Consider the following 24,627-nt stretch of genomic DNA (forward strand, 5'->3'; position numbering starts at 1 on the left):
GGCAGTTTGCGAGACGGGTGCGACGCGACGTCAGCGGGTGTCGTCTTTGGGGAGAACTCGTGCCGGCCGCTGAGGCGCCGGGCGGGAGGGCAGCAGCCGCCGCGCGACCCCTCGAGCGGCGGGGCAACGCACCTTCGTTTCCCGAGCGGCAGGTCGTGCACGCGGGCGCAGCAAAATCAAAACGAGAGAACAGGCGCCGCGCGCACGCGGAACACAAACCCACTGTACGCCCGGCCCGGTGGGAGGCGGCCCACAGGTGCACGAGTGACACTCTCCTCCTCTCCGGTGCCTCCTCTCCTTCCTGGTGGCGTTTTGACGGCGGCTTTTTGCGGCGCGCTCTTCGCGTCTGGCATCGGACGGCCTCGTTTTCCGCCTTCAACGACGTCTGGCCGACTGGCGGTGTCTTGTTCCTGAAGCCTGGCGCGAGCCGCTATGGGCCGCAGTTTTGGGTTCGTGCGTCGACCGACGTGGCTGGAAGCTACGCACGCAACCCGTTCTGTCGAGTGGTCAGTATATTCCCAGTGGTTCGCGATGGCTACGAATTGCCTCTGTTAAATCCTCGTTTTCTAGCTCTGGCGAGCGCGGACGAAAGGAAAAAGAGAATGCCGGCTGCGATCGATAGCACGCTGCGAGAGGCAAGTGTGGCCGTGAAGTTTGGTTTTAGCTGCCAGGGGGCGGAAGTGGCGTTATCGCGACGCGCGGCGTTCGTTTCGAACGCGGCGCTACGATATCGCAGCGTAGGCCTCTGTTGTAAGAGACCGTTACGGCGCTGCACTTTTCAATTTTCTTCCTCAGAAAGTCACATACTCTTTTGTACGCTTTCGAGAGATATGTTTGTTCGCGGTAGCTAGCCAGATCCACATTCAGTCGCTAGCCTCTCGTATGAAAAGGTCAGGTAGGGCTTGAAGGAACTTCAAAATCTTAGTGTGCATGCATGTTTATGTACTAGCTGAAGTTTACCTTTGAAGAAAGCAAAGCTAAAACTAAAAAAAAAAACTTAAGAAAACCTCCTCCATCTTCTGACTGCAGAGCTCATCAGCCAGTGGGAGGCCCTGGTGGGCGAACTGCAGGACGCCAGCAGCGGCCGTGCTCAAGTTGGGTCGACAAGCGATGGCCGCGACGAGAAGGCCGTGCCGAATGGCGCATCAGGCCAGGCCGATGTGCTCCGGAGCATTCACACGCTTCGCGAAGAGCTGAGCAACCTGACGGAGATCGTCAACCGCCCTCACCCAATGGCAACAACCGAAGGCGACTGTGCCAGGCCACTGTGCCATGACTTCCAGGCTGTCGAGCGGAGAGCACAGGAACTCAAGGTAGGTGGCCTGCTGTGCCCCTTTAATTAGAGCGACAGCCTTGTTTACCTTCTTCTCCGGGCACTGCATTGTTGGCGGACGGCTCTAACAGCATGGGGAACAACAAGAGTGAGGAGCAAAGTGCAGCACACACGCGATGCAGGAGGGAGCGGGTGTGATTGGCTGGTTCATTTGATGATGTCATGCACAGAGGAGTGAGAAGTACCCCATGGTTCAAGGAAAATATGAGGAACGCAGCGGGCTAGCCAGAATGCAATCACACAATTTGACAAATCATGTTCCAATAGTTTGTGCTGAAATATTATTTGTTTTTACATACTGCAGTCCTACAAAGGCTGAGAGGAGGTGTAGGTGGAATATGGAACTTGCTCAGAGTAATACATAACAGCAACAAACATAATCAGGAATGTGAAAAGAAACAAGGAAACTATATATATTGGAACATGACATAATAACAGCTAGTGTGGGGAAAAGAAATTAAAAGGGAAAGTCAGAATGCACAGCGCATGGGGGCATCTTCTTAATTTTTTCCCCCTTGTGCCGCTCTACCAATCCTCTCTGGCACACTTTTGAGCTTAGATTGCATCAGGCAGTCTTAGCTCTATGGCTTGTATTCTGAATTAGTCACTTTTCGAGATGCTTTTACCTTTGCATTATGTACCATCCCACATGACTCATCCATCCCCTTATTCTTCTTGCTATGGATCTTTGTTTTTTGTTTAGCTTTATGCTTAATTTTAGGAAAAGATATTTATAGTCAATGTAAGTAATATCAGTAAGGACCTGAGTAACTAGTCACATCCATGGATCTGGTTCCCTTAAGACAGAGCGATGTTTGAAAAACAGCTCTTTGATAAACTGCAAGATATTTTCACTAAAACAGAAATTCTGGAAAGTTTCACGAAGCATCACTGTTGCATGTCACATGAGAAGCTGTGAATAATTTCTAACCAAAAAGCTGTTATTAATCGAACAAAAAGGTAATTGGTTAGCAGAGAATAATCGTACACTAATAGCTCAGGCACTTTTGTTGTGAGCATGTCCTTGTGACCTCTTTAGGCATGTAATGTAGAAAATGTGTTGTCTGCTGTGCTCTTACTAGCAATTCGCAACAACTGAGCTGCGAGTCACGCGATACGTCATACAGCAGGGATTCCTGTGCTGAAACACTCCGGATGAAACCATTCTGTTTGTGATTGAACTACAACAGCTTGGGTTGCGTTTTTTTCTGCTCAGGTGGCACTGGCTTCACTGCACGACATCCGCGACGCCCTGTTGGAAGTGAAGGTGAAAGCCCACCGGCTTGGTGCGAGTGGCTGCGGAGAAGATGTTGACTTGGCCATTGGGAAGCACATCCAGGCTCTGTACCGCCAGTGGGATGACGCCTACGAACAGTTGAGTGTTGCAGCATACTTTGTTTGCGACCGCACACAAGGAATGGCTTTGTGCCAATACTGTCAGTCTAATGCACCAAAACACTCGAGCTAAAGCTGAGTAGCTATTGCTCACGCCTTCCTATATGCCTGACAATGTGTTGGCGAGGAAGCCGCCAGGCTAAAGCAGTCCCATCGAAGTTGACCCTCGATATAACGAATTATTGGATATAATGAAGTACATCTAAAATGTTTATCGTTAGTGTCAGCACCTAAAGAATATGCATTTATATCGAATTCCAGTTATGACGATGGTATTTACATGTCGGACGCGGTTTCTTTATAACGAGGTTTGACTGTATGAAATGAAAGGGGAACCTCTGGAGCTGGTCCAAAGCATAGCAAAATGTCAAAATGAATGTGCAAGACTAGAGATGTCCTTGCCTTCCCTTCTTGCATCTATTACAATTTTATCTAAGTATTGGCTTCATACTGAGAATTTGCAAATGATGCTGGTTCATCTGAAAGTACATAAACTGGCTGTAGCATTTTGAGGCACTTGGGTGAGGAAAATTTTAACTGTTAATCCTCGCGGTCACAACTGAGAGTCTCTCAGCGAATACGTAAAAGTTGCTTTGCTAATGGAATATCTGCTTTCGATGAGTTTTGTGTAACAGAGCTTTTCCGATATATCAGATATGTCTAACATCAGTATAACTAACATGGATATCACGAAATACCACATTTAATGAAGTCGGATTTCTTTACGATACCAGCATGCAGCAAATATGTGTTTGTAACGAATAATGGACGTAACGAAGGTGCTGTATTTGCATACCAAGTACGACTTCGTTATAACGAGTGCCATAGTTGTCTTGAGCCCAATATTTTCTTTCGTCCTTCCTTACAAAGTTTAGCTGCCTGCAGCAGATCACAACGCATTGCCTTCTTTATACACATGCCACTACAGTCACATTTATTTTTTCCTCTCTTTTTTGCTCAGTAGTCATTTTCCTGCCGAGAATGTTTGTTACTTTCTAACCTACTGCAAGCCCTCCTTGACCAGTGGCATACTCATATTCTGCGATAGCAGAAGTAATTTGCTTTGCTCATAATGATTTGATTGTTTGAGTGTTGCTACATAGGACATCTAATGCAATAGGAACAAGTGTTAAATAACTAGGAAGAACTGAAATTGGTTACTGTTTTCGGGGCACAAGAATGCAGCTCTTATCTGTGACAATTATACCCAGGCACTTTCTACACCTTAAGAAGGTGTGTGCTTAGCACTTTCAAGGAACGCCTCATTTAGCCTTTCGAGAATAGTTGTTGCTGCCGGGATAAAATCCCAAGAATAAAACAAATCATAAGAAGCCAACAAACAAAGATGCCAAGGACAAGACTGGGGAAATTACTTGTACTTACTAATTGAAATAAAGAAATGATAAATTAACGGAATTGAAAGGGGATGAAAAAAACAACTTGCCATAGGTGGGGAACGATCCCACGTTATTTCATTATGCGTGCGATGCTCTACCAACTCTACTCTGCCATTGGTAGAGCATCGCACGCGTAATGCGATAACGTGGGATCGTTCCCCACCTGTGGCAAGTTGTTTTTTCATATTTATTTATTTATTTTATTTTCAAATACTGTTGGCCATCTTGGCCGTAACAGGGTGGGTACAGCAATTTGCACATAGCGTAAAAAATGTAAACACTTTACAAACGTAAATAGGACATGAAGCAATGAATGTTGGAAATACAATGCAAAACAAATAACCAAATACAAATACAATCTCCTGGCTAAGAAATGCATGTTTATAACATTGTGACAGTGAAATCGGAAACAGCATAAAAGAAAGACTATTGTATGTATTTCTAAAATAGTGTGACAACGTTTGCACGACACAACTAAAATGCAATTTCATAAAAGCGTTCCTCAAAGATTTTAATGCTACTTGACTGCAAAACAGACGCCGGCAAACTGTTCCATTCCTTAATCGTTCACGGAAAAAATGAATAAGCGTACATGTCCAGATATGCTTTTGGAATTGAGAACATGCAATGATTGCTTGCCCTGACATTTCTAGCCTGCCTGGGAGCAAGATAGGGTGCGGTTTCAATATTGAAGCGGCCGTTTGATAACAAAAAAAAAAAAAAAACAGAAATTTAAGTCTAGCCAACTTCCGCCGTTGAGCCAGTGGAGGCAAATCAAGCAACCGAAGCATTTCGGAAACAGAGTCAGTAGGATAACATCGGGAAAGAATGAACCTTGTAGATTTTCTCTGTATCTTCTCAATGCGGTTTATTAATCCTGATTGAAACGGATCCCAAATGACACTGGCATACTCTAACGTCGGTCTAATGTAAGTTAAATATGCAAGTAGTTTGACGGGTGTGGTTGCTAGCTTTAATTTCCGGCGAAGAAACCATATTTTTTTTTCTGGAGCTCCACAAATTCTGTCTGTGTGATTTCCAACTTAAGTCTTTTGAAATTGTTAAACCTAGGTATTTTATCGTTTCAGCTTCGGTTAGAATTGTTGAGTTCATCTCATAATTACACTCAATAACATGCTTTGTTTTGTTTGTGATTCTGAGCATGACTGATTTAGATTCGTTAATTTTCATTTTACTTTTTGCGGCCCAGACTTCTACAGCTTTAAGGGCTTGACTAAGTGACGCTTGAATAAGTTTCAATTCCGTTAATTTATCATTTCTTTATTTCAATTAGTAAGTGCAAGTAATTTCCCCAGTCATGTCCTTGGTGTCTTTGTTGGCTTCTTATGATTAACAAAAATCGGGCCCCTCGGTTAACCCCCTTTTTTCTCGTTCAAGAATAAAACAACCAACACTAAGATACAAAGGAGAAGAGTAAACCGAGCTACATTCCGGAACTATTTGTGTATTAGAAAAAATATAAAACGACATGTTTATGACTGCGTTAATGCCCTTTTGGGGTTTCACTCGCTGAGGACATCCGTCTTCTTTCGCTTTTAAGAGACAAACGCCGGAACAGCTTTGAGTGCCAACAGCACGGCCAGAATTTCGAAGATATAAGACTACACTGCCACTCTTCCTTGACGAGAAAAAAAAAAAAAAGATACTGTGTGAGAAAAGTTACATTGTTTCTTTCGAAATTTCCAAGTACGCGACGAGCACCCTCAGGTTCTTGCAACTTTTGTTGTCGATTCTGACGGCCAGCCCAAGTCCGGAATGTGACGAGCGCCGAGACACCTCGTTCGGCGCAGCCCGTCCGGGGCTGTGCGGGAGTCCCCAGCACTTGCTGCGCGCTGCGAGCCAGGCGTTCTTGCGGTGCCTCGCGTGGTACAAACGCGGGCGCGTCTTCTCCTTCCGAAATTCAACGCGAACTGGCGATAAAGAAAGCGCGGACCGTGCACCCCAGAGAATCGCAAGTGATTCCCGGCCCCGGGTTTTCTTGCGTACCTCGGCCTGGACGCATCGTCGTCCCCGCGGCGGCCGCAGCTGTGATCAGTGCCCGCACGGCCGCGGGCCGTCAGACGCGCTCTGCTCCACGGGTGTGTGTGCGCGCGCGGCTGTGTAAATCAGCGGCGCGTGAAAATTACTCGGCAGTGGCCGCGCGGGACGGGTTAATTAGGTTAATGCCACATTGCGCGAGCATGCCCACGAGCACGCTGCAGGCGCGAAATGTCCCGTGCAGTCGCGAAGCGAGCCTTTAATGAGACCGTCACGAACCCCAGCCGAACGGGAACGCCGTTCGAGTGCAGTGTGGAGGCGACAGCCGCAACTACACGCACGCACCTGGCGCGTCGTCTTTCCTCCTCGGCGCAGGCCACGCCGGGCGGCGCGCGCGACGCGTCGGGGCAGATGCGTGCTTGCGCCCAGCGCTCGTCGTCGCGCCCCCAGGAGGAGGAAAAGTGCGCGCGGGGCCGATGGCCGTCTCTGCCTCGCAGCCCCTGGCACGAGTGTGGCATCGAGGGGGCCGTCGTTCTTGCGTAGCCTGGGCACAGTCTCCGAGCTCTTCCTTTCGTCGCTTCTTTTCCTCACCTTTATCTTTTTTTTTTCAGCAATGTTTTATTTTGTTTTGTATCGCATCTCTTGCCGTTGTGGAAGAATCCCGAACGTGCATATTTGGGGCACGCGAAAATGCGTCACGGAGCGCGGCACACTGCAATGCTGGAGTTGCTCCTGTGTGTTGGGTGTTCTCGAGCGTTATCTACGCCGCTAATTAGTTAAGAATGCAGTTGAAGGGACGTCGTACTGGGCTACTTTCGCATTTCTTCACCTCTGCGCTGCACTCGCTACACTCGGGTCTCGATGTTGGCGCTGGGCTTGAGGGTAAGTTGCGACTAACCTGTGAACGCCAAGTGTATACTGCGATTCTTTTATTGCGATAGTACTTATACGGACACTCCAGGCGCGTTTCTGTCGTCGGTATTGACGTCGCCGTGGTGTCCCGTACAAAGTCTAAGGGCGATAACATGGCCGCGCGCCGTATACTCTGTATGTGCGAGTGATAGCGTGCGAAGGTGAGCCGACGATGGTAGCTCAATCTCGCACGCGCTAAAGAGGAAAGCGGGGAGGAAGCGCGCAGTCTTCCGTCGTGCGCAAGGCACCGCGGGGGGGGGGGGGGGGGGTTTACTTCGGCGGCCGCTGAGTTTATAGTCCGGCCGCTCCGGACCTATCTTGAAATCGACGTGCGAAGAGCGCACAGTCTAGGTGCACCGAGGGCTAATAGCTTCGTGTGCGCTCTGTTCGCGTTGAAGCGAGAGACAGCACGAATGTCAGTTCGCTCGCTGCTGCTGCTGCTGCGCTTTCTCCCTCCAGCGTTTTTGACAGCGTGTGTGCGCGGTCACGTCAGGTGCGTTTATGTTTGCTTGTGCGCGCGTGACACCACGCTTGTTCGTTTAGTTAGTAAGCGTAAGTTTACAAGTTTATACGTCCAATAAAACTACTGACCTCACTTCGTATAGCTGTTTGCTAATTTGCTGTCGCAATTGATGCTGCGCTTTTCGGCTGAAATCGCTACTTTCTTCTTCCCCCCCCCCCCCCCCCCCCGTTCTGTCTCGCTATTGCGTGTAGTAGACTTACTGGTTTGTGGTGTCTTTATCTCGGCATGAAAAGTCTACGACGTGTCCTCCTTCTCTCGCTTAAAGTGCCGGGACGTAGGCGCTATAGTTTAATTAGCGCATTGTCCAATGAACGTCACATGTGGGCAGCAAAAACTTGACTTGGGCGAGCTGGTCTTAAACCTGCGCGAAAACGACGAAGACGGGAACTGAAAACGAACGCGACAGGGCGAGCGCTAAACTGCCAGCTGAAAAATTTATTGATGGAGCAACCACCAGGTATTACATGTCAAAAGCACCAACAAGAACCAAAAGGTTGAAGGGCACTTTTTGATGCGCATGTACTCCAATGTTCAGTGACGCTAGGTTTACGAAGCGCACAGATAAGCGACGATTATCAGCTTTACTAAACACCGCTTATCGTCGAAATTAATCGTCGAGCTGATAGCGTACATGCGCACCCATCCTTCTGCGGACCGTTTCCCGAGGCCCTTCGCCCAAGAAACCCTGCGGTTTGCATCCAACGCAGTAAAGTGTGCTCAAGCGTAAATCTCAAACTTATGATACAGTGAAGCGCATTTTAGAAAGTTGTGCGTGGTAATCCTTGTCCTTAAAAAAGAACAGTAATATCAAATGACAAGAAAAGTGGGAACTAATTTGGGTCCCTAGCACTGCTCCGCACTGCATCTTCGCAGCATGCGTAGCTGCAGTGCAGTGAAGATGTAGCACTGAGCATTACGTACTGAGCACAAACGGAATAAGTCACTTCCTTATATTTTTAACCGAGCTTTCCTGTCATAAATTTCGCAGTAAATCTATTGCACCAGCTCCCTGTTTTCACAAATTGGCCGCCTCAACACGAAGCTTACTCCTGCATGTGCAGCGCAAAAGACTTGCTCAGACATAGTTTCACTAAAGGATATGAATCCCGAACCGCTCTTGAAATGTATTCCTAAGATTGACTTTTTATTTTTCGAACGCACGCTGAATTCGACGCCGAGATAACACATGTAACATATAGCATGATATAACACAGCAGGCACGCACCCAAGGGCCCCCCGCCCACGCCACCACTTCTCCCACACATTCCTAAAGCGCTGCCAAATCAAACTTGAAACTTCACAGCTATTCGGCGGTCAACATTTTGCTGCCTCTGTCGCTCCTTTTTGGGTAGCGGTAGTTATCGGCATTTCCTGGGATGTGAAGGCCAGTTTTCTCATCGATTCGGCGTCCTCGCGATTAACGCGAGATGCGTTCAGTTGTCACCATCTCTTGCAACGGTCACGCGCATCGCTGTTTCTTCGTTAGTTCAACCTTCTTTGTTTAGACTCATCCAGGGACCAGGAAAGGGATTCAGTTTGTTGTAAGCTGGTCTGCATGCTCGCGGAACTAGTTGCGGCAGGAGAAAAGGCCAGCTGCTTTTAACTTTTCCTTTTGCCTCATCACTTCCACGAGTGAAGGCTCACCGCAACGCTGGCAGATCCTCGGAACCATGATATGCGTTAGAAAGGAGGAAAATTAGATCGTGGGGAAAAAGCGTCCTTCATCAAGCCCTGCATAAACCGCTAAACCCATAAGCAATATGAATGTTAACTGTTACCTCATCTGGCTTTTCCCTAATTGTAGATCACTTCTCGCGCAAATTGGCAACTGAAAACAAGAGGCCAAGGAGTTAAGAAATTGCGCGATCTACTAAGGAAGAGAGCCGAGGCCTCAGCCGAACAGGAAGGAAAAGCGAAAATTAAGAAATCAACCGTTGTTTGTGAAAACATTTATGGATCAACATCTTTTTATTTAAAAAAGGAGGTAGAGAAAACGCCGCCGGAAGTGGAGAGTGATACCGTGTGTTTTGAATGACGCTTCTGCAGTTATCAGTCGAGCCGCCTGACGTAACCACTTCTCTGCGGTGCTTATGTGGGTTTTTTTTCTAGCCTTCTGCGGTGGGTGCAGTGCGTCTAGAACCGTAGCGTCCGGCGCTCTACGCGGCTATACAGGACCGGCGGCTACGCACCGTTACACAACTTCTCAAATACGAGTCGGTTTTGGCACTTGGTGGAGCTAGTAAACGATAGATTGCAAAGAACTGTGATTTGATCTGAAAATTGTAACAGCTTAAACACATGCATCCACAAAGTAATAAGGACGAGACACTTTGTGAATGCATGCGTTGGCGCTGTGACAATTTTCAAATTAAGTGTGCACCAACTTTGCCCAGAAAGAAGTTTTAATGAACTGTGATTGTTCCGCAATATATATTTCTGTGTAATTCCTCCAGAGCTAATTCAAAAACACTACCAGAAATCTTTATTTTACACTTTCGCTTGTGTACTTGATCTTTCCTGCGCGAGGACATTTGATGTGGTTCCTTGTTTGTCAAGTAAAGGAGAGGTGCATCTCACCTGTGAGATACACCTTATTTCCTTTCCTTTTTGTGGGTTTACGCGTCTTTATGGCGAACGCTAGGCATTATTCACGTTTGTACCAGTAAAGATACCCCTCCCCCACCCCAACCCTCATTTTCATAGAAAAGTTGCCTTGGGTTGGGCCCCCTCCGAAAAAGAAAATCCTGGGTACGTGCCTGCAATACAGCCCCACTGAGCTGTAGGACTATGAAGTGCTGATGTGTTTCTTTTCTTTTATCCGGCTTTGCGATTTTTCGAGCCATCCATTGAACAAGACTATTTTCGACTGCGATAAGATCTTATCTAATTAACCACATTTCTCCAGATTACGTGCACGCGATCGCTGCAGTCATAATTATTTGATGCGCAGCATCCTGTTGTAGTATACCATTTCTGAGCACGCCGGTGGCCACCTGCCGTGGTTGCTCAGTGGCTATGATGTTGGGCTGCTGAGCTCGAGGTCGCGGGATCGAATCCCGGCCACGGCGGCCGCATTTCGATGGGGGCGAAAACACCCGTGTGCATAGATTTAGGTGCACGCTAAAGAACCCCAGGTGGTCAAAATTTCCGGAGTCATCCACTACGGTGTGCCTCATAATCAGAAAGTGGTTTGGCACGTAAAACCCCTTAATTAGCACGCTGATGGTCATCTCGACCGGACATCGCACCTCGGCCGTAGAGGTTCGCTAGGGCCACTGCCACCTGTTGCCAGGAAAGTGTTCCCACTTAAATGGACAACACAGACGGATAGCTAAGCCGCATTATAGTGAACCACGCTTCTGAAATATAGCAACGTGGCTCCTACCCTGAGAGGAGGAGCAGGATCGCTGTGAGCCAGAAAAGACACAAATACGGGTGGCGATGCATGTATGCATCTTCAACTATTTCATACGCACGTGCTATTGCGCATGCGCCTGAATGTTTAGATGCGGCAGTGCACCGCTCCGCAAAGAAAACGTGCGCGCTGTGTTAACTTTGGATGTTCGCATAGACGCCGCCAGTTCCGATTTCGGCGCCTACGATGTGCCGAACTAAAGGGGGCTATCCGTCAGCTGGGGGTTAATTTTACGGTGTCTCATCCCGCTGCTCTGCCACAGCGTACTGTAATAGCTACGCGTGGTTATTTTCGCACCGAGTGACGTGAATAGCACATTTCCGTTTGCCTCTAGGACAGTCGCACAGTTTCAGAGGGTCGAACAAACTTCATCTTGCTCGTGCGAGCACTTCGGCAACTCGCACGTCGGCGGTTAGCGATGGATGCCGCGCTTCGGATTCGCGTTGAAAGGATTCCTAACGGAAGGAGCTTCGAGCATGATGGCGGCCATAGGCGCCAAGTTTTCATTATTCCGGGGAGGTGGGCGGAGGGGCTGGGGCGCGACCAGATTTCCGAACCGATATATATATATATATATAGCTTCGTGTGACTTTGAAATGTTCACTGAAGTGACAGCCTTATGAGAATTTACAAGATCTCATAATAGGAGACAGTTCAGTTTCACAGCCTGTGTCTCCTCGCACCACCAAGAACCTGGAGTCTCACGGTGGTGTAACCTTCCTTCGTCTAATTGTCATCGCTATCACTAATACTGCTATGCCTATCCAACGAAACTGCAGTCTCTCTCTCTCTCTCTCTCTCTCCCTGTGTGTGTGTGTGTGTGTGTGTGTGTGTGTGTGTGTGTGTGTGTGTGTGTGTGTGTGTGTGTGTGTGTGTGTGTGTGTGTGTGTGTGTGTGTGTGTGTGTGTGTGTGTGTGTGTGACTCCGAGTATAAGGGCTGCTGCGCATGACTGCTGTCGATTCTGATTTCGAGTGAATCAGACTTGGCCTCGTCTCGGTTATTGAGTGAATCACACAGGGTGTCCGAACTATCATGCACCAAGTCTTTAAAAAAGAGCCATTGTGTTACTGGAAGAAAACGCGGCGCATATTGTTTCCAGTACAGTGGAGTAGCCGCCAGTAATTCTTTCGTTACTGAGATTTAGTTCGGTAATTGTGATTAATTGTCCAACTCGAGAAGTACTGTCCGAGTTATAAAAGCGAAACAAACAGACCAGGAAGCGACCCACGTGTAGAGAAAAGGCAGAACCCACGCGTTCAAGAAAGTAATGAGCCGAATTGATAATGGGGCTCCTTCGCAAAAACAAAAAAGACACGCACACACACGCGCGCGCGCGGAAGAAATAACACCAGGTTTCAGTGGGGCTTTATTTAATATGAATTCGTAAGTGCCGTTGAACACCGGCCGCTGCCTAGAGGACGGCGTTCGAATAGGTCTCCTTTTGCAGCCACGCAGCACTCGGTCCGCTTGATCACATCTTCGGTGGTTTTCTTGGTGACCGACGCTGGAATTCTACGGCAGACATGCGTTATCCTTGCGTTGATCTCATCTGACGTCCGTCTCGATCATGTAAGCACGATCTTTTACATACTCCCAAAGAAAGAAATCGAGGGGGGAGAGGTCAGGTGTCTTAGCGAGTCAATTTACAGGCCCTTCCAATCTATTGCGCATGAAAAGTCGCATCCAGCCAGTTTCGCGCTCGGCTGCTGCTTTGTGCGGGTGCCCCACCTTATTGGTACCACAGAAGTGAAAGACGTGACAGCGGCACTTCGCTGAGAAACTCATCCACCACTCCTTCAAAGATTTCGTTCACGTAACGCTGTCCAGTCAGTGTGTGATCGAAGAAGATTGGACTGATTTTAGCACCGGCGTAAATTCCGCACTCCACATTGAATGACCGCTAGTACTGGTGCCTATTGCGCTTTAGCCAGTGTTCATTGTAATCACTCCAATACTGTGCGTTATGCAAATTTACCAGGGCGTTTCTGAGAAAATTGGCTTCATCTGTGCACATGAGAGTGGGCTCGTCGGCTGGCCGCCAGTCAACATGACCAACCCGTTGTTTTCTACATGCAGGTCAGTAACAAGGCTTCTACTGTTAAATCCAGCGATAGATGTTTCATCCAGCTGACGTGCCCACGCAGCCTTTGTACACTCTGTTTGGTTGTTCATGATTTGTCTTCTCTCTTCTTATGCTTTCTGGGGACGTAGAGCCCATTCCTGAACCTGGGGCTACGACTGATGAACTGTTAGTCGAACTACTTAATGGTCAGAAAAAAATAGAAAAACGGTTAGATGAAATTGAAATGAAACTAAAGGTGGTTGAGGAGTCGGCATTGGCTATTAAAGAAGTCAGCAAAAAAGTCTCTGGCCTCGAGAAAAGTGTGCAGAGGTTGCAGGAAAAATTTGTCGATCTAGAAGATCGTTCCAGGAGGAACAACCTTCTGGTTTTTGGGGTCAAAGAAACAGCTGCCGAAGCTCATGATGATCTGAAGCAAGCTGTGTTAGAGGGCGTGTTTAGGAGCGTTCTCGGTGTGCAAGTTTCCTCGTCTGAACGATTTCATAGGATAGGGCGCAGGCACGGGACTAGACCACGCCCAGTCATAATCAAGCTTTTCGACCACCGCGAAAAAATGGCCGTACTACAGAATTGTTTCAAACTAAAAAACAAAGATATTTCGGTCTCGGAAGACTTCTCAGCGCCCACAAGACTTAAAAGAAAGAAACTCTGGGATAGCGCCTCCGAAATTAGAGCTGCTGGGGGGAAAGTCCAACTAGTGTACGACAAAATTAGGATTAATGGCGAGCTATTCCGATGGGATGGCACAAGTGACAGAAGGATTCCCACAGGCAGACAAACTGAAGAAAGACGCCAGTCACAATGAACCCAAACAGATGCCCAAAAGCCGCTCCGTTTCATCAACCTTAATGCACGTAGCATCGTTAATAAAGCTGATGATATTGAAAGTATCATTTTAACACACAAGCCACACATTCTTATAATCACGGAAACTTGGCTTCACCCCGATATCTCCGACGAGGAAGTAACACCACCAGGTTACGGAATTCATCGTAAAGATGGAAGTTCGCGCGGCGGTGGTGTTGCAAATATTTATCAACAGTCACTACTCGTGTCTAGGTTACCTGATATACCTGCTATTGAGTGCGTGCTCATTAAAGTATATTTCCATGGGCACACTGTAATTGTAGGAGCCTTTTACCGTCCCCCTACTCAAGATAACTTCTTTCTCGAGCTTAACGAATTCCTTTGTTCTAGCAAAAGCTATTCTTGTAATGTCCTCCTGGGTGGTGATTTCAATATGCCTTCAATCGACTGGAGTACCGATTTTCCTGAGCCCCTTTCTAGTGCTGCTGAACCTTTTGTCGACCTCGTAGTATTCCATGATTTAGCTCAGTTAGCAAAAGAACCCACGCGCATTCAGAATGATACAGCTTCAATTTTAGATCTATTCCTTGTAAGCAATGCAGTGCTCAGTCGTGATCCCGAAGTACATATTTTTGACGGTATATCTGATCACAAACTGATATCTTTAACAATTGAACTTGGCCGTCCGACTGAAACCAGGAAAAAAAGGTGCCTCGTTCCAAACTTTTGCCGCGCTAAGGACGTTGACATATTGGACGCCATGGATAGGTCGCTGGATGATTTCATACTTCTTTCTGAATCGGGCACGTGCTGTGTGAACGAGCTGTGGTGCTTCTTTAGGAACCTAGTCTTAAGATGCGTCAGGGACTTTGTTCCAATGAGACTAAGCATTCAACAGCGCACACGCCCATGGATTACAAAGGAGACAGTGCGGCTGGAACGGAAGGCTAAACGAATAAGAAAACAGCACCGTCAGTGTACCACAGAGGACAATGCCAGTAAAATTTCCAACATACGTCTGCAACTAAAGGCAAGCATTAAAAAAGCAAAGGAATACTATCAAAGTGTATCTTTGAAGAATTTTCTGCTGTCTTCCCCGGCAAAGTTCTGGCGTCATTTTTCTTCGAAAAATCAACCCTTGTCTAGCTTCTGCATGGACGGGGATACCGTAACTGATAAAAGTTTGACAGCAAAGTCTTTCAATCAATTTTTCTGTTCGGTATTTACTGATGACGACGGTCGTAAACCAAGCTACCTTCCAGTTGATTGCCCGCCAATTGCAGATATCTCAGTGACCGAAGAAGGCATTTTATCTCTCTTGTTAAATTTGAATACAAAGAAATCGCCTGGAATGGATGGCATACCTACTGCCTTTCTCGTGAGATATGCCGAGTGGTGCTCAAAATATCTGTGCATCATATTTAGCAAGTCTTTATCGCGTTCGGAAGTTCCGGATGACTGGAAGTACGCAAAGGTTACCCCGATACCCAAATCAGAAAACAGGTCGCTTATCACTTCATACAGACCAATTTCATTGTTACCCACATGTGCAAAGACCCTTGAGCATATTATATTTAAACATATTTCGGTCTTTCTTAATGACAACAATATCATTGATTCGTTGGCTATTATATATATATATAATATAATATAATATTTGCGGCCTTCCTCCTGTTGCCATTTGCAGCACCCAAGGCAAGGATCATTTTTTCCCTCTGCTCATTAGAGAAAGACATCGCGACTGGGACGAAACAACGCACCTTTAAACGTGTGCACTGGCGTTGTCAATTCACTTCTGTGGTGATAGGTTTTGTGGAGAAAAAATGAAAACATGCGTGCGCTTTATCTGCGCTAAAACAACAGCTGTCACAGCTTGTTTCCAACTAACACCAAGCGCGACGTGTTACTTCGGCCGTGGTGCGGTAGATAAGGACTATCGCGATCACGATGTTTTTCGTTATTTCCTTTTGGCTAACTCAGAAGGAGCCTGTTAGAGGGCACTGCTTTGTGATGCAGGTGGGAACACAGTCACGTGGAATCCTACATATTTCGCAGGGTTTATATATCAGTCGGCAAATATTACTACGCAATTAGTAAGTCGCTGAACATACCGCAATTAGATGTCTCTTGGTTGTGCCTACAGTTGCGTCATTGACACTTTAATATTTGGGATAGTAAATCTTGAGTTAAATTATTTACAGTTACCTAATGAAACCTCGGTAACCAAAAAATTAATGCCAGCTGCTCCACTATACTGCAAACAATATGCACTAGGTTTTCTTTAAGTAACGCATTGCTTTTTGTTCCGTTCCTACACGGGCAGGCGCGACCGAGCGTCCGCAGACGATGGTCGGCGATAGTCGTACTTCCGGAAGTACGTAATTGCTATCGAAATTCGAAACGCACATTTTAGAGCGATAGCTCTACTACTCCAGGTACAAACCCAGAAAACGCCTGGTTCCGTAAATATTACCTTCAAGCTCAGCCAAGGTCAAACTGAGTAGCCTGCCACTACCCGCAGCAGCTGCGTACGCCGCGTGGGCGTCCATATCTTGAAACGCGATCTGCGATGTGGAAAAAGTGCGCGATCGTGCGGGCCTCATCTTCAACGCGATCTGCGATGTGTACAAAGTGCGCCAGGTGCTGATAGCTTCGTATGCGCTGTGCTTTCGACGTTTAGTTCGCGTTGAAGCGAGACGCAGCATGAAGGTCAATTCACTCGCTGCTGCTGCCGCGCCGAGCAGCGTCTGTGTGTTGTCTTGTGGTGCAGTTGTAGATGCGATAGTTGCTGACGGCGCCGAGCAGCATCTTCGTCCTTTCCCGAAGCAAGCAAAACCGTGCTATCACTCGACAAACTTGGTTTAACCGCATTCAGCCATGGCAGTTTTTTCGCTTACTTCAGCCTGTTTATTAAATTGAGCAGCGTCAATAAATATGCAGAGTAATACCGCTGTCAAGCGGGCAAGTGCACTTACGGAGAGTGCACTCGGTTTTAAGTGCACTCCCCAAATCTAAACGTCGTAAGCGGAGCGCACTCGCAGAAGAGCGCACTCCGGTGGGAGTGCGCTCACGGAACGCACTTTGCTGGTCGAGTGCGCAGCCTCGCCGCCAGCGGTTTCAACGAAACAAAATGTAATGCATAGAAAAAGGACGCAGGGCCGGTATTTTGTAGCGATGCCTTTTCCGATTCTATGCTTTTTCAGGCTTTTCGCGCTTGGCCAGTGGTCAGAGCGACGTTCTGCCCACATTATCAACGGGACCAGGCGGCCGTGTGTGGTGGATGATAAGAATAGCATAGAATAAGGCATAAGGCATCGCTACAAAATAGCGGCCCTGAAGTTCATTCTAGCTGTTAGCAGCTTTTCACAAAATAACCGGAACAGAACTCGCTGATATTCTGTTCTAGCGGGATCAAATGCCGCCTCGTCGCAGGCCACCACCTTGTTCTTTATTGGCTAATTATTCGTATTGGCCTGCTTTGACTTGTAGCACTTTTATGATAAAAGATATTGTCGTTTTTTTTTTGTCGAGTACATATAGATAAAGATTTTTTTAAAATTAATAATACAGCTAAAGCAATAGCTTTTAGAAGGTTATGTTATATTAATCTACATCTTCAAAAACAGTATTTTAGTCTGTCGCCTTTTTTTTTTTTTAACTGCGAGTGCGGTCTGTTTTCCTGTTTAGCATCGCGTAGCCTAAAGTGTCACCCAAGGTCCCGAAGTGCACTCCCCGTAAGTGCACTTGCCCGCTTGACAGGGGTGTAACAATAGGAAGAAGCGCACTGATCCAAACACCTTTCTTGATTGATGTCAGCCATTGGCCAATTATGGGAATCTACTATGTGACGAAATTTAGCAGCACGAAGAGTGAGGCTTCTGTTGAAGAGAGAGCGTTTGAGAAAAATGTGACTTCGCGCTCCGCGTACGAGCTCCACACGCCGCGCACGACTGCAAAAAATTGGCCGAGATGTGGTTCACTGGGCTTCGATTTTCCACTTCTGGCTACCCGCAGGCTGCTAGAGCCAGCCAGAGCGTCTTCGTTTTTCGCGGGTTGCTCCGCCCACCGCGCTGCGTACTTCCGCCGGGCGTTCGTTTTGCTCGCGCTGGACGGTTCTGGCTACCCGCGGGCTGCCAGAACCTGCCAGGACGATTTTTGTCTGGCTGCTCTCTGGAAGTTCTCTGACTAGCAGACGACTAAAAGAGGCGATGGGCGCTCGCCGCCATCTTTGCGTGGACTTCACAGATTGCAACGCGGGCGCTTGAGGACTTACATTTACCTCGCTCCGCCAACTGTCTACGGTCATCTTCGGATTTCCTTACTTCTAGCGTTATCTCTTTAGGTGCTTACGCTCCGTTCCGCATTGCGAAGCGGTGTGATACGAGCAGGGGTGAACCGTTTGAAGCTTTTGTGTGTGTGTCCCTTGAAGGCTTCTTCGCGGCGGTGGTCAGCGCGCTGTGCTTTCATGCGTGCATGTTATCTGCATCGTGTTCCACACAAGTTGTAGACGCTCATTCACACATTGCGGTACATTTTGGTTTCGTCTTTCTCTGGTGGCCTTCCTTTTCACATATCTGGCGTATGTATATATCTCCTTTTTCTGCTGTTAGCGAAGGCTTTACAGCTAGCCCGTGTTCGCTCCGTCTCTCCATGGTATGCTTAGGTGGCAGCTCGAAACCGATATGTGTTTGACTGCAGGCCGTTGATCTAAGAATGCAATGATTGCACTCTGTACATTGACACACGTATATTGGCTTATTGCTCTCATGATCGCGACCAATGTGTGAAACGTTTTTCTGGTCACAGGCGGCGTGCATTTTCATGCGCCAGCCGCGTCCCCAGCTCCTTAGGGTCAAAATGAGAAGCACAATCAGCCACAACAAACTTTCTGGAATCGAAGCCCAAGCAGGTCGGCACGAAATTTTACGCGTATGAGACGTACCCGATAACCTGTTTTTTCATGTCATGTGATGACACAACGCCAACTTATCAATGTCGCTGGTGGGCGACGTGATCGCTGCGAGCAGAGATCCTCGAGCTATCGCTTTCGAGTATACAATAACTTACGCGCGATCTTGAGTCTTGTCATGCGCCACGTCGGTGGCCATCTGTTGCGCTGCGCAAGGTGAGGTTGGCCCAGTGCGCGTCCTCCGCCGAGTTGCGCGAAAGTGATCGTATCCCTGAATGCAACGCATAAATGGGCCGACTACGCCGAGTGCGCGCCGGCCTCGCCGGGCGCTGCCATTCTGGTGGCATGTTTACATTCGGCCAGCTGTCCCGGCCTTCGATTTTGCAAACTTCGGGCAGGTTCAGGTTGTCTTGGGATCCCAGTCCACGTGACCTCCTATCAGAACCGGAACTAGCTGGCTGCCAGAACTCCCAAAATCGAAGAGGCCCACTGTGTAGGAGTTGTAGGACGTAGGGAGGAACTTGGGAGGACAGGACTAGGCGAGCAGGATTTATTTGCGGATATTTACATTCAAACAGGGGTTACATTCGACAGTCTAGCGTGGCTCCCCAATGGAGCACGAAAGACGTAGCATACAGCATGCGAGCACGAAGCTCCAAACACACTGTTGTCGAGCACGAGCACGATCACAGAGCACCCCCTAGCAGCCGACGGACAGCTGCTTATAAACACTCCGTCATCCCTAGATCCCTAGGTGAGGGAAAAACGTTCGACCAATCATCGTAGCCGAGGCGCCTTTGAGCGGGAGGGCTTACACACACACACACTTCCGCACTGGTTTCACTGCCTCCACTGAGGTGAGACGGGCTTCGCAGAAGTCGGGGCTTACGTCTTGAAAGGCGCGTGGGGCGGTGCCGCCAAATACCCTCCCTCGGGAACTCTCTCGCTCACGGCAGACCAGCTCGGCGGTGGCGAGTTCAGTAACAAAGCCTGGTTCGTCGAACTCATCTCTGCAATCCCGCGACGAAGAGTCGCGGACGCGGCGTATTGTCCTCCTCACACAGTAGACATCGTGAAGAGGCTGGAGAAGGACGGTCGGTTCCTAGAAAACGCCAACCCTCCTGCTGCAGCTGGCTGAGAAACTGTATGTTGGCACCTCTGCACGCCGTTCCTAACTGCAAGGTATGCTATCCGCGGACTGTGTTTTTTTTGCCAAGCCCGAGGGGTGGTTCAGGACCCCTTTAAAGCAAAAGAAAGTAACAAGTCACCCGCCATGGTTGCTTAGTGGCTGTGGTGTTATCGTGTAGGGCTGCTAAGCACCAGGTCGCGGGATCCAATCCCGGCCGCATTTCGATGGGTTGCGAAATGCGAAAACACGCATGTACTTAGATTTTGGTGCACGTTAAAGAACCCCAAGATGTCCAAATTTCCGGAGTCCCCCACTACGACGTGCCTCATAATCAGATCGTGGTTTTGGCACGTAAAACCACAAAATTTTAGTTTTTAAGGTAACAAGTCGCAAATGTCAGGTCAGTACTCGTGTAATTGCACTAACGGCTTTCAGCGTCGGTTAAGTGCGTCCTATCTGTTTGAACTGCAAATACTACGGAGAAAGGGCGAGCGCTTTGTTGCTACTTCCTGGTATCAGAGTAGTTGTGTGACCCTCAGCGGGCGGGCGGAAATAAACTGTGCCTAACCTTGACGCGCGCCGCGCCAAACCAGCTCCGCCGTGGGGCTCCTTTCCCGCGCATGCCCGCCCGCCTGCGTCTCGCGTTGGGCCGCGCTTTTTTTGTTGCGGTTTCGTTTGCTCCCCGTTCCTCGCGCGCTCTCGCCGACTCGCATCACTCCTCCCGTAGACGCCCGCCCTGGGCTCTCCGCAGTTGTGTGCAGCACAACGCGATACTGGTGAGAGATCTGTTACGCGACGACTGAGCGTATTACTCCGCCCGCAGCCTTTTTGTATAAGCCTCCGATACAATCGGCGCCGCGCAGCTGTTTTGAATACTGCAAGACTCGTTTGTTACCTGCAGTAGGCTTCAATTATGCAGTCTCGGACTACCACTCGGACTAGCTCTGACAAAAGGGCACGTCACAGCCATGTGACCCAGGCGTTGGGTGACTGAATTCGGTGGGCCGAAGTTTCAGCCCATAACACCGTGATTGGAAGTCAATCTCCTGGCTGCCGCGTCTGCTCGTAGCTGTCGCACCAGTACTCAGCGAATTCATTAGTGTGGCCGCTTCAGAGATACTACAGTTTCGGAGGCCACATTGCCGACGCAACCACAAGGCGCAGTAGTTTACGTCGCTCTCTCTCTCTCTTCGTGTCACCTAACCACTGTAATTTAACTGATTATGTGCGAAATTTAAGCGAAATTTCTACACGAACACAAACGAAATCGCGATCGCACCGCACCGCTTTTCACACTCACAAGTTATGAAAGCAACTCGTGAGACTGCAAGGAAGCCCAACTACGTTGTGCGTGTGGTCCTCGAAGCTCGAGAGACCCGTCTGCAAGAGAGCCCATCGCCGCGTCACTTCATGCAACGCGGGTCTCGGACAGACGGCGCGTGCGTTTTATCGCAACATGTCGTACGCGTCAAAAAGCGAACGCTCGAACTTGGCAACAGAATTTAGGGATCATCATATGTGAACAGCAGCAACTGGTGAAGTTTCGATTCTATACCACCCTAGCTACTGGCCAGAAACAGCCGCATGCAGTATAGTTATTAGGGTTCCGCGTTATCGGTGTTTATTTTTGACTAAATTCGGCGGATGTTTCTCAGAGTTTATTCCTAGAAAGAAAAAAGGGGCGTTATCGGCGTTTATATGCCTGTACCTTTTTTTACTTTATAATTATCCGAAATTCGGAGGTTATTTTTCGTGTTTTTAATGGTGGCGCATTATAAACAGGGGCACCCACCACACAAGAACGCATCCAGAATTCTGAAAGTGACCTTAATCAGATGAAATGTTTAGTGATGGTGGGTCAACACAAGCGCGATAGTACACTGCGCATTACAGCTTGTTGTAGTACCTACGGCAATATTCAGCAACGTTCATGTCAGTGATGGTTGCACGATTCTTTCCGTAAATCACTCTTAGCATTGAAAAAAAAAAAAGAAAACCTTTCCTCATTGGCTCTAGAAAGTTGTCAACTTCTTCGGGCCGGTGTTGCTTTCCCGTCCGAAAAAAATGTTTGTTTTTTTTTCGCAGGCGCGGTGGAAAAATCTGCTTATTTCAGATAAAACCGAATCGTCAAAAAAATTTACTGGTGGATGTTTTTCGGCTTAATCCAAAAACATGGAACCTTAAATATATGCTTTCTCGCACGAAAGTTTCATTCGCCTGAAACACGAAATCCGCCTGTTTACTACACATAGCATTAAGCATGACAAATATCACGAAGCTCATCGAGGAAAGCAAGCATATGCGCCTGATCGCTGTGTTTGCCTCTTAAAAAGTTCGCCGACGATTACAATACTCCCTAATTCCAACTCTGAGCGCAGCTCTATACGTGTTTTCATTTCGCGATATATTGGCTGGCGAGGACAATCTGTCTCGTGCAGCACATTGCAAACGGAGCGAACTGCGGCATGACTGTGTCGCTAATCGGGAGGTCGCAAGAGGTAGCGCGTGGCTGACGGGTGGGCGCCATTCACAGCTACCTCCGCTCATGCAGCTCTTTGTTTCCGCATGTCATCGGTGAACAGACGACGGCGCGCTACTCTGGCGCCATCTCGTAGCGTTCGTCGCCGCAGAGCCTGTAATGCGCGGCACTACGCTTTCTTTCCCACGCTTTCGCCGTACTTTCCTCCTCCACTTTCCGCCTCATGGTTCCGCTCAACGTTACTAGAACCAACTTTGGTTCCGCTGCTCCCTCCTCCTCGCGCTCCCTTCGCTATCGCCGTCTTTCATTCCCCACTGCGCTCTGCGTTCGCTTTTTCATCCTTCGTTGTTTGTTCGCTCGGTTACGCCGAGGTACGAGGCCGACGCGAAACGCAAAAAGGTGCGCTCATGAAAAGATCGCGTGATGGAACAGAAAGCACCGATGAACAGATGTGATGGCTGAGTGCTCAATGCTAGCCGTCTGCAGCACGCAAGAAAGTACGCAGAAGCACACGACATCTTTCATAACATGGCGGCAGACGGCGGGCGCATCTTATTCAGATGGGCGCGTCCAGCCGTCGTCTGCTAACTGCTTGCGGTGGTCCGAGCAGAAATCTGGTAGCTCCGAGTCCGAAGACTGCCGCCGACAGTCCGCGATTTCCGTTCCGTGAAAAACGAACGCGATACTGGCAGCTCTCGGACTAGGCTCGGCGGAGCTGCCGAAGCTGTCCGAGAAAATCGAATGCGGGACAGCAGTCCGGGACTGTCAGGGATGGACAATCGGAGAGGCCCACAGACGGCGGCGGTAGAGTGAACACCTGGACAATTCTAGCATACGCTTCAAAGATGCGTGATTTATGTATTTATTTTTAATGCCAATCAATTCCTCGTCGGTTTAGCTTCTTCATCCGCACCTTCCTGTTCTCGTACGAAAGTCTGTTCTGCTGTGCGCAACTAAATCAACAGTCAAACCGTTGTTTGCGATAGCAGCGCGCGGAGGGACTGCATTCTGTCGCGTGAGTGCAAGTTCCCTCCGTCCTGCCGAACCGCGCTGCGCGCAAATACTATGAACCGCCTAGCCTCTACTCAACTACCGAACGAGGTGGTGTGGGCGGTGCTCCCCCTCTGCTGACTTGTGAGCGGTTGTGAGAGAGAGAGAGAGCAGGGGCGGGAGGAAGCAGTTTGAGGTTCCTCCCGTCCTCTCGCGTGATCCTCCTTTCCCCATGTTCGAGAGCGTCTTGCGGGCCGAAGTGTTGGCGGCGGCGTCCTCCGCGGCGGCAGCCCAGAGGCAAGCGGTGCGCATTCTTCCTCCCGCGATGTTTAGCGGTCACGGCGTCTGCCCGCTTCGCCGTTGTCGCCGCCCTGCGACGCCCGAATCGCGAACGATCGCTCGCGTAGGCAGGTTGTCGCCGCGACGTTTTGCTGGTGCCGGTGCACGACTCTCGGACTCTTGCGAAAGGAACCAGGCCGCCAGTGTCAGACGCGCGCTTGGTCGAGTCGGCCCGCTTCGCCCTGTCCCGTTCTGCGTTTTGTTCGCCTGACGTACCCGCTTGGCCTTCGCCGCACGTCGGTGAGTGCCTCGCCGCTGTATTTATTGCCTGGTACACGCCTCTCGCGGCCACATCTGCCGTTTTAAAATCGTTTCTTTTAAACCGATTCACATGCTCGGCAGTAAGGAGCTCTAGTTTTCCTCCTCTGGTAGCCAGACGTCGTTCCTCTAGTATGGAACTTCTTATGATGCCGCTGTACAATAGTAATCGGAGGTTTGGGATGCTGCGATGTTTCACTGGCCGAAGGCTTCATCTATCGAATTTCTTGTATATATTCTACAACATTTCTTATATACTTCCAGTCTTCAAACCACATCAGCTATTTAAAATCTCTTTGAAATAAATTTGTGGAACGCTAGAATTCTTCTGAGGTCCAGGGTTTCATTTATATGAAATTTCTTTCCAATACATTCGTCCCTCTGCCATAATAAAAAGTCACATACCAGCTGCCCAAATAACTGATATTTCGGGGTTTCTTTGCTACCGACTCACACAACAGGTGGAATTCCGCTGAAGTTGCTTTTCTTTGGCGTAAAACGATGCCCTTATTGAACGAAACCTTTACGACCTGTTGCACAATTAGAATTGTATCAGCAGCAGCAGCAGCCTATTTATGTCCACTGCAAGACGAAAGCCTCTTGCTATGATCTCCAATTACCCCTCTCCTGCCCCAACAGATTCCAACTTGCACCTGCAAATT

At 48.6% G+C, this 24,627-nt stretch overlaps 1 protein-coding gene across 2 annotated transcripts in view; it reads left to right on the forward strand.

The window, feature by feature from the left end:
• Nucleotides 1–24,627, forward strand: part of klar (klarsicht) — a 684,286-nt gene that overhangs the window by 629,344 nt on the left and 30,315 nt on the right. For both annotated transcript variants that reach the window (XM_075700314.1, XM_075700315.1), the window contains 2 exons: nt 1,030–1,313; nt 2,550–2,707. In XM_075700314.1, the coding sequence (XP_075556429.1) occupies nt 1,030–1,313; nt 2,550–2,707 (442 nt within the window). The remainder of the gene's footprint in view (nt 1–1,029; nt 1,314–2,549; nt 2,708–24,627) is intronic.

Source organism: Dermacentor variabilis, chromosome 7, assembly GCF_050947875.1.
Source record: "Dermacentor variabilis isolate Ectoservices chromosome 7, ASM5094787v1, whole genome shotgun sequence".
In the NCBI taxonomy this organism is placed as follows: Eukaryota; Metazoa; Arthropoda; class Arachnida; order Ixodida; family Ixodidae; genus Dermacentor; species Dermacentor variabilis.